Raw genomic sequence first — 11476 nt, forward strand, 5'->3', positions numbered from 1 at the left:
AAACCCACAGCCACAGTTGAAAACCGTCAATCGGCCAACAATCTAGAAAGATGAAGAAGAAAGAGAGGTGAGAGTGATGGGAGGTGAAATCGGCCAGAGAGAAAGAGAGAGAGAAAGGATCAGGGAGAGAGGGATGAGAATTTGTGTATACACAAACATATACATATGTGTGTATAAGATACAGACTCCAACGTCGCAAACCTTTCCGGCACCGCCATCACTACTCAGAAAGAAGAAGACCAAAGCAGAAAAGAGATAGAGAAGAAAGAGAAAGATGGAGAGAGAGAGAGAGAGAGATGGGCCATTCGAGCCTTAAAATATCGAGTTACGGGGCATTTCTCTTAAAAACAAAAGAAGTCAAATGATAGTTTTAGGGTTGGTTTGGAAAGTGGGTCGATTTTTTAGCTATTTTAATCTGGGGTTAAAAAATTTTGTTTGGGATGTGTTTTTTGACTTTTTGACTTTTGTGAGAGAAAGAATATAATGATTATGAGTTGGATGTGATATTTTGTCTTATTAGACTAAAAAATTTATTTTATTTTTTTTGTGACTATTTTAGCCAAAAAAACACCAAACCTATCTTTCCAAATGAGCACTTAGAAATTTAATACTTTCAAAGAATAATAATTGTACTACCAAATTTTTTTTGATGGTGCAACATGTATCAATTAATGTACACATTAGTGTACCAACTAGTATTATGTCATTATTACTGACCTCACGTATTATACAAATTATAAATATCCAAAACTTCTAAAATTATGCCACATCATCTGTTAGTATACTAGTTAGTATATTAATTAATACATATAGCATTATTCAAAAAAATCAGATTTCCCATAAGAGACTACTAATATTTTGGGATATATTACAAATACAATCGCGTAATGCTAGAAACCTCAAAAATTCTACCAAATGCCTCACATGGGTGTGGGTCCCACACAATGTGGGTCTCATGTGGCTTCCACACTCATGTGAGACATTTAGTAAAATTTTTGATAAAATTTTTAGGGTCTCTAGTATTTTTGAATACAACTTCTGAGGTTTACTTAAAGTACAAATTGCCCCATGTGATTTGAAAAATTACCAATATCCCATTCTTAGAATTTTTTATTTAACAAAATTAACTAAGAAAATAAAATTCATAATTTCTCTTCTATACAATAATAAAATTACTTAAATTATTAATTGAAATATATTTCTAATATCATTAAAAATTATTAATTAACTTGATAATTTATTAATAAAAAGAGAGATTTGTTACGAAATTAAAGACCTCAAGAAATGAAATGTAATTTTTAGAATCATAAGAAACAATTTATATTAATTTATCCAATATTTTGGGACAGAGTGAACTACTCCAATTCTTCAATTTAAAAAAAAAAACAATCACCATGCTTGGTTGTGTTTTTTCAAAAACACTTTTTAAAAAATTCTACTTTCTTATTTTTCATATTTTTTTTGTTTTTATTAAATTTTTTAAATATTTTAAGCATTTTTTTTTTTACTTTTTAGACATATCTAACATAAATATACCTAAAAAATAAAAAAAATGTGAAAAAAACCTTTTAAAAATTCACTAAATACCAAAAATATAAAAAAAAAATACGAGAATTCAATACATTTTTTGTATTTTTATGTATTTATCATTTGATTTGGAAGGTGAATAGTTCTTTTTATATTTACTAGAATATTTGTATGATGATTTATGTTTATGTTTGGAGTATTTGTGTAATTAAGAAAGCGAGCATCTCTTAAACATAATAAAACAGAAGTGTTTTTGCCTACTATCGTTAATGGATTTACACTAACTTGAATTAAACCAATATGCATAAAATTATAACCATTATTTAAATGTCTTTTGATTAACTTTTTATCAAATAATTGGCAGGTTTCCCTAAGTTTTTCTAAAGCATAAACTTGTTCAATAGTTTTAACATGGAGAGCAACTTTAAAAACATTCTGTAAAAAAGTAGTTTTATAAATTTCTTTAATCGGCAATTTGGGTATATTCCATCCAGCATCAAATTTATCATTTTGTATTTCAACATCTTCTTCATTAATTACTAATCCTTGATTAGGTATTGAGGGCAAAGTTGTTGACCTAGAACTCACTGATGAGTTGCTTCTAAATAATCGACTCATTGTTCTGTTTAATTAATCAATTTGACAGATATCTTAATACATACCCTATTCTTGTCAGTTTTACCTCATACCTAGTATACATACATACCCTATTCGGAAGACTCCTAAGTCCAACACGACTTAACTCTAAGGACTTACTCAGTACAGGGACGAAAGTGGGTGACTCAAACTAGGTGGATAAAACAGACTGATCTTTTGGGTGATTAAGATGAACTGAAAACAAGATTAATCAAATAAACAATAGAGAAGATTGACTAGAAGCAGCAAAGCAGTCATAAACAGGATACAACATCACTTGGCTCTTATACCAAAAATACAAAAAAAAATACGAGAATTCAATGCATTTTTTTGTATTTTTATGTATTTATTAAAATTTTAAAATATTTTTTCCCAAATTTTTTACTTTTTAGATACATCTAAGTAAGGTGCATCTAAAAAAGTAAAAAAAATATTTAAAATTTTAAAAATATTTACTAAAGACAAAAAAGTATGAAAACTAAAAAATGGAGTTTTTAAAAAATTTAATTCAAAAAACTCAAACCAAACGCACTGATTATAATTTCTTTTCATCTAATTTGATGGGAAAAAAATCATCTCTAATGTTTTATTTTTAAAATTTTTCATCAAATATAATTTTTGAAGAAGGATTTGATAAATTTTTAATTTAATGAAAAAATATTTTTTATTAATTTAATAAAAAATGATAAAAAAGGAAATAAAGATGCTACAATAGACGTTTAAAAAAGGAAATTGGAAAAAGGAGAAAAAGGAAAAATGAGCACACTCTAAAAGAAAAAGAAAAAAATTTGAGTTACGCTAAGTACTCTAAGGCTAAGTTTGGGAAAACTAAATAAGTACACTTTTTGTCTTTTTGGACTAAAAAATTGAGGTTGAAAATATGGATGTTTGGGTTAACTTTTTGACTTTTTATTGGAAAATGTATAATAAAAAATTGTAAAAATTGATTTGAAGGGAAAAATTTGAATTGGGAGTTGTGCAGCCGTAATTGTTGACTTTTGGTGAATAGTGTTAACTTTTTAACTTTTTGAGTAACTTTTTGACTTTTTGGTTTTTTTGGAACATCCCAAACTTGGCCTAAATAAATTACTGAATCTCTTATATGAGTGTGAAATCTACATAAATGTAAATTTTATATCTATATAAGAGATTTGATAATTTATTTAATAATTTATCTAAGACCTATAGTATTTTTTTAAAAAAATCCACATGGCAATGCTAGCCAAACAAAGCCCTCTTGGCATTGTTGATGATATAGCCAAAAGAAAAAGAGAAGAAACACCCCCTCTCTTTTTCTCTCTCTAAACAGGCGTTCTTTCCCTCTCTAAACCAAACCCTTTTGGTCGTACCCTTTAAACATTTCACGCCTTCTTTTCATCTCTCTCTCTCTCTCTCTCTGTATTTTCTAAGAAAAATGGAGGCTGCTCTGGACAGACGTGCACGTTTCATGGTTGATGACCTTCTCAACTTCACTTTGGACGCAGGAGATGAAGACGATGATGACGAAAACAACAACAACAAAACCCTAAAACCCCTTTCTTCTTCTTCTTCTTCTTTGGAGTCATCCAAACAAGACCCAGATGATCATCAAACCCTCTCTTTGACTGTAAGTACTTCAAATCCCCCTTTTTGTTTCCATCATTTTCCCAAACTCTGTCCGAGTTTCTGCTTGACTCGGACGATTCTGGGTTGTTTGGGGCCTAACACGGTGTTACTCGGGAATCTTATGTGTCAACTCGGATGATTTTTTTGAGTCGGGTCCGAGTCGGTGGGCTCTCTTCATTGGGTGGCCCTGGCGGTTTTGATATTGATTTAATATTGTGGGGTGTTTTGCCACTCAAAATTAATGCGTGGACAGTTTTGTCCTTTGGGAATCTAAGGGTAGTTAGCTTGTTTATGGGACGTGGAAAAAAAATTAATTTATTGGGTTTTTTTTTTGAAAAACGTATAAAAAATATAAAAAGGTAAGTCAATTCAAATAAGGCCTCCTTTAAGAATAGATTATTTTAATAATTTTTAAATTTTAAAAAAAAAATTTATAAATAAATAAATAAGATAATGTGATAATTTATAATAATTTTTTAATTTTTTAATTAAAATACTAGTTTTCAAACATAGCCTAAGTTAATAAGGTAATATGTTTCTTTGGATATGTGTTGACTTTTAAATTCTTTACTATTTGAGATAGATTTTGTAATTTTATAATTTTTTTTATTTAAATATAACATTTTATTTTATTAATTTTTAATTTATTATTATTATTTTTTTTTTTTATGACTATTTAGTTCGAAACAGCATGCCAAACATAAAGCCTTGGCTTTATTTCTTAGTTGTCGCCTAGTCGACATTTTCCCATTTGACAACTCATACCTCTTTTGTGTCTCTACGTGAAATGACAATAATACCCCTCTACAACAAATCACACATTAGCATTATTCAAAACGTTAAGTTATACTTTGTCCGGTTTATATTTGGCTATTTTTTTTATTTTTTATTTTAAGCCTGGGAACAAGGCTTTTTTAGTATTTTTTAATATTTTAGCTTAAATATGATATAAAAAAATATGTTTAAAATAATTTTTTAATTTTTTACGAAAAGATGTGTAAAAAGTAAAAAAAAAAAATTTAATTTTTTAGTATAAATTGTAGACTTTTTAATTTTTTAATAATTTTTTAACTTTTAAAATAAAAAATGATATTGTCAAACGAGACTGCTTGATATATGTATATATACATTTTCACCATTCATGTTTCAATTTAAGCTAATTTCTATATTAAAAAAAAAACTATATAAAAAAATAACACATACACGGTCACATGATATAAAGAATAAAAATATTTTATTATTTGTAACGGACACCTCTGGCCCAAACCCAAACTCCAATACAATTATATAGTTTGGTAGCTACCGTGATATTTTTTTTTAAATCTAATTTTGAATATAAATTAGATTTAGAAGTAAAGTAAAAAAAAAAAAACTTAAAACATGAAGACCAAAATGGGAAGAAAAAAATTTCAAAGATCAAAGTATTCTTATTTGGTGAGGAGAATGTTAGGAGTTTGAACTGATGCAGCAGCGACTCTTGTAATTATAGTGTAACTTTACTAATGAACAAGCATCCTACGATCTTGATAAAAAAAAAAAAAAAAAGGGGAAAAGAAAAAGTACAATTGACCCTATTCAAAAAGTGGGGGGGTAGTTTTATGGGAATAGTGACCTATCACCATGTGGGTATGGGAACTTTTTATTTGTGTAATAATGTTAAATTGCCATATTTTCTTACCATATGATATGTCACATGTGAATAGGGGTTCCCAATAATATTCAGCAGTTATGAATTTGTCGTATTATATAATAAATAAAATTTGATGGTAAATGTAGTTAATATAAGGCCTTTTTAAGATGTTGCTAAAAAGTTAGCTTATTGACTATAAATAAAAGAAATCTGATAAAAAAAGCTGATGTTAAAAGAGACTTCCCATTTTGGGAACATAGGGTAAAAGTTAAAAGTTAAACTTTTAATTTATTTTGGATCACATCACCTTTCACTTAAAACAGCGAAAAAAGCTAAAAAAGTTTAAAAAATCAGCTTTTAACCATAATTCCAGAACACCCATATTGATAGCTTTTTTTGACGTTTCAATTGACTTTTTAGAGTGGTTATAACGTAATCGGTTGGCAAGTTGTTTTTTTAGTCAAAAAGTTATTAAAAAAATAAAAAGCCAACAACCTATATTAAAAAGTTAAAGATTTTCTTTTCTCTTTACTTTTTGCACATCTTTTCATAAAAAATTAAAAAGTCTTTCTAAACATATTATTTTTTTTTTACATCATATTTTAATTAAAAAATCAAAAAGTTATTAAAAAAGTCTGTTCCTGAACGAGGCCTAGGTTTTTTGTTGAGAAATGAGTATGCTAAATGACTTAAAACTCTTTTTTTAACAGAATGATTTTTTTAGCAAATAAACTGTGGCTTGGGTGGGTCTGTTTGGGAATTGAACATTTTAATTAAAAAGTCAAAAAAATTACTAAAATAACTAAGAAGCTAAAAAAATTCAATTCGTACCAAAAAGTCAGATTTTTTTTTTTTCATTCGTTCGACTCTTTGCCCGTTTTTCCCGTGAAAAATCAGAAAGTCCTTTTCAAACAATTTTGATTTTTTTCACATTATATTTTAGCCAAAAAACAGGAAAATAAAAAAAAAGCCACTTCCCAATCAATAAGTTCAGTACTAAAATAATTAGTGTGTAGTCCAGATTGATTTGTATGATCAAAACCAGTGAGATCTACATTTAAAATAAATTTAGATTACACACTACCTTGTTTGACTCAAATTCTCATGACCTTTTTTTCAAACATACCTAAGCTTACTGTATTGTTATTTGTATGATATTTTAGCTGAGTTGACTCAACAGGTCAACCCACTGTGTTAAAGGGGTTTGGCATTGAGTAATTTGTTTCCCCAATCAGGAGTTTGCCGAGGAAGAACTGGAATGGTTGTCCAACAAAGATGCGTTTCCGGCCGTTGAGACTTGCTTGGACATCCTCTCAGACAACCCTGGCATTGTCCAGAGCCCGGCATCGGTGCTTGAAAACAGCAGCACCACCAGCACCAGCACTAGCAACAGCAGCGCCACCACTGTTCCGAACTGCTGTGCACGCAGCATTTTAGTTCCGGTTCCGCCATACCCCGGTAAAGCGCGGAGCAGGAGGCGGCGGCGGCGCGGGTTTTCAGACTTACCGGGTCAGCAGTGGTGGTCATGGAGCCAAGATATGGTGAAGAGTGCCAAAAAAGGGTTGCCCAAAGGACCACCACCACCACCACCACCACCAAGTAGTACAATCGGGAGGAAGTGCCAGCATTGTCAGGCGGACAAGACACCGCAATGGCGGGCGGGTCCAATGGGGCCGAAAACATTGTGCAATGCTTGTGGGGTACGGTACAAGTCAGGGAGGCTTGTGCCCGAGTACCGCCCGGCAAGCAGTCCAACATTTTCCAGTGTAATGCATTCAAATTCTCACCGGAAGATAATAGAGATGAGAAGGCAGAGGTATGGTGGTGGTGAATGAAATCTGTGGATATAGAGTAGGATAGTGGTGAGTAGTTCTCTCTCTCTCTCCGTCTTTATTTTTAATTTAGCATAGTGATGTTAGATTAGGAATTAGGGTTTGTTGTAATGGGGCTACATAGATGGTTTAGTTTAACCATTATTTATTTTGGTTCATCAAAATTCATTAGGGGAATTTTGACTTTAGAGTGTGATTGTTTATGCATTATTCGAATAGAAAACACCCAAAAAATATTTGGTTTTGGTTTTGGTATACTAGTTGTTTGTTTGCTTGGAATGGAGATGATGGAATTTTGGATTGCTGAAATGAAGGTTTTGGTGAAATTTTGGGACACAAAGTGGTTGTCATGTTTTGTTTTCTGAGCTAGCTTAAAGCCTGATGGATAGTTGGGGAGTTGCTTTTGATGATTGACATGTTGAAGATGCCTTGAATACAAAGACATGTCTATAAGTTTTGATTTTTACATCTTGCTGTTTCAATCTACTTAAACTAGTTCTATTTATATATATATATACATTTCCTTTGTACTTTGTGCTTGCACTGGTTGTCAATGACTTAAATTTCTGTGAGATTTTTTGAAGATGACCAAGTCTTTAATCTTCACTTTTGCTTATTCTTGTCTTCTCAACACAATGTGGTGGATGGTTTTCCCCTTGAATTCATATATCTGTAAAAATGTATTCTTTTTTTTTAAATTTTTTTTAAGAATTAGTGTTAGAATATTTGGTTGGATTACAGGGTCCAAAGAAGGCTCTTAAAATGCCAATGTTATCTTGTATGGTCTATTTTAGTTTTGATTAATGGTCATACAAGTGAGTAGAAAATGGTCAGGTGATTAATTATTGAGGCTTTTGGTAGTTTATGACCAAAACAAGATTAAGTGAGAAGGATTATGAAAATCTTGTAATCCAATAATGGGATTCACCTCTGTTTGTATCAATTTGATATATTATTTGCTGGATTTTGACTTGGTTGTTTGTAGTGTGAACTTGGTCATTGTGCAACCTCTTTGTCAACAATGGGTGAAGTTTATTTGAGGTGTCCCTCCTTTTTATACAAAGATACAAAACTCACAAATTACTTCAAAATATTTTGTGCTTGTGGATGTGATAGTTGGAGTTACTCTTATTATTATGCTATTTGCTGTGCTCGACTTCCAATATCAAAATTATGCTCATCTCAGACAGGTCAAACAATCTGAATTGTACTAGGATTTGAATTTTATATAATTTTGGAGAGATTATAATCTTAGTCATAAAATCATGTATACTCCTATTATATTTTTGATTTTACCAATTTTTGTTTTTATTATTAATATTAATTTATTATATATGTATTTTTTTTTATTTTTTTTTGTATATCAATACTAGAAACTCTCCTTCCAAGTGGCTTTTCTTAGGTTTCGTTTGATTATAAAAAAATAAATTATGGAAAGTGAAAATGATAGAAAGTAAAGTGAGAGAAAAGAAAAGGAAAAGAAAATATCTTTTATTGTATTAATTTGATTAGGATGAAAATTTTGTAAGAAAATAAGAATTCTAATTATAAGTAATTACTTTTATAACAAATTTAAACTTTCTCTTTTATTTTTGGGTAAGAAGCTGGAAGGTTAGCTATCACGCTATTATGACTTATATAAGAAAATTACTTTTACCACTTTCATGCTAAACAAACTTAATTTTTTTTTTTTTTTTTTTTTTTTTTCATTTTCTGCCATTGTTATCCTAACCAAACTGAGCCATAAGGAATTTCATTTGAAAATTTAAAGAGAATGTGAAAACTTCTCATATAATAAGATTTTTCTTTAAAGTGTTCGAATTAAAATGTTTTAGAGGGAGATTTGAAAATTGTCTATATAAATTTGAAGTTAGTTAAATTGCTTGGAGGGAGAAATGAAAATTTGATTTCCTCTAAAATCAGAATTACTATTAGTGATTTTATTAATTTTCATTAGTAACTAATATTAATAAATACCATATAACAATTTATGTTAGCATAGTAGATCTGTTATATCAAATTAATTATTTGTTAATAATTTTAAAAATTTTCAACATAAATTATTATTTCTGATAATTTTTATTTTATTTTAATTTGAATTTAAAGTAGAATCATATAATAAGATTTTACTATTATAGCATGCTACAATTTTTTCAACAAAAACAACCTTATTACATGAAATAGTTAAATACATCCAGCAAACTTTGTTTTCATTTTTGTAATATATTTCAAAATTTAAAATTCAATAACTTTTTTCTTAGATCTTCGTTTTGCATAAATTTTTTATTTGTAGAATTCTCTTATCAAGATCTATCAAATAAGATACATGATGAATATGAAATTCTAAAGAAAAAAAATAATGAAAATTTCACTAAGTTATTATCTTTAAACAGAGAATTTTCTCTGACTTTCAATAACTAAAGTCAGAGAAATTGTACTAAAATTAGTTAAATGTCACTATAATTGACTTTAAATTTCACTGACACAAAAAGTAACGAAAATTTCACCAAGTTTGTTATCTTTAAATAGAGAGTCAGTGAAATTTCAACAAAATCAATTAAATGTCACTGCAATTGATTTTAAGTTTCACTAGCTGAAAGCCATATAAATTTCAACAACTAAAGTTAGAGAAATTTCCAAAAATCATTTAAATGCCACTGTAATTGACTTGTAGTTAGTGAAACTTCTCTGACTTGTAGAGATGATTTGAGGATGAGCATTACTATACATAATCTCATTCTTTGACTCATTTTCTCACTCTTAGATATAAATACATGTACGACACCCACCCACTTGAATATAGGAGTGGAAAAAAAATAACAAATATGATCCTATGTAGCATGTTTCTTTGGGAGTTTGAAAGTAAACTGAATTTTGGAAAACATTTACACAAAACAACTCAAAGTTCTCCAAAAGAATAATAAATGTTTATATTCTTGTGTGGGTGGACATTGGCCCGCCCGACTTTAATTTTATTTTTTTAAGGTTTGAAAAGGTTGTTTTAGTCCATAGGGCCGGTCTGTGCCCACATTTTCAACCCGAAATATTAATGGATTGGGCTTGGGATTTATACTTTCAACCCATCCCAGCCTGGCCAGCTATTAAATTAATTATTCGTTTATTTATTTATAATACATTAATATACATATTTTTTGTTGGGATCTAAACTTTATCTTTATTAATTTTATTGAAACTCACATTTATGGTGATACGTGATTGAATTTATTTAAGAAATCTTTCAATTTATATACAAAATCTTTCAATTTATAATAATATCAATATATTTATTTAAGAAATATAATGTGTGATTGAATTTAATTATGGAATGTTTTAATTTTTTTTAACATATAACCCAATGGGTGGGCTTAGGATTTATAATTAGTTTTTGAACCGGTCTTGGACACATATAGAGATTTGATGTTAGGGCCGGGCTTGGATAGACACAAAATCCCTTATTATGTAATTTCGGCCCAACCCGAATCCCATCCGGTCCGACATTTGTCCAACCCTATGTGTGACTACATATTGAATAAATAAATAAATAAATAAAAGTAATTAAGATTAAGATCATTCTACAATACACAAATTTAAAAATGTACATAATATAAGTCATGACATTTTGTAGTCTTGATAATACAAAATGTCATAGCTAAATTATTTTTAGTCATAATTAAAGAAACCATAATAGATCCTAACTAAACACGATTTGAGCCATAACAAAATGCCTCTTTGGTCATAACCAAAATAACAACCATAATAGGTTATAACAAAGTCATAACGAAGATCATATTAAGGCATAACTAACACGAAAATGGCTCATAAAATACACAATATCATTTGAGATATAACTAAAAACCTTTTGAATCATGACCGAAAGAACAACTGTTATAAATAAATCATAAACTAACACTACAATATGAGTCATAATAAAGTTATAATCAACACCCTAATTAGTTAACAAAAGAGTATTGGGTATGTGCAGTGGCGGAGCCAGAAAATCAAATTAGAGGGGGCACTTATTAATTATAATATTGAAAAATTTTACAAAAATATTTAACGCAAGTTTTTACAATTGATTTCGAGAAACATAAAAAAAAATAATGTTATTTATAACTAGTGTATCATGGATAATATAAAAAAATATGGATATAAGTCTTAAAATAAATTATATAATGATAAAAAAATTTATACAAAATTTGATTAAAAATTCAATATATGGTAATACCACATCATCATTAGTATGCGA

At 29.0% G+C, this 11476-nt stretch overlaps 1 protein-coding gene across 1 annotated transcript; it reads left to right on the top strand.

The window, feature by feature from the left end:
- The first annotated feature begins 3247 nt into the window (after positions 1-3247).
- On the top strand, positions 3248-7570 carry LOC114259980 (GATA transcription factor 1). The gene is made up of 2 exons (XM_028200017.2): positions 3248-3769; positions 6634-7570. The coding sequence occupies exons 1-2, from the start codon at positions 3578-3580 to the stop codon at positions 7231-7233; spliced, it is 792 nt and encodes a 263-aa protein (XP_028055818.2). The 5' UTR covers positions 3248-3577; the 3' UTR covers positions 7234-7570.
- Positions 7571-11476: the final 3906 nt, after the last annotated feature.

This window comes from Camellia sinensis, chromosome 7, assembly GCF_055761805.1.
Source record: "Camellia sinensis isolate YWXY chromosome 7, ASM5576180v1, whole genome shotgun sequence".
Classification (NCBI taxonomy): Eukaryota; Viridiplantae; Streptophyta; class Magnoliopsida; order Ericales; family Theaceae; genus Camellia; species Camellia sinensis.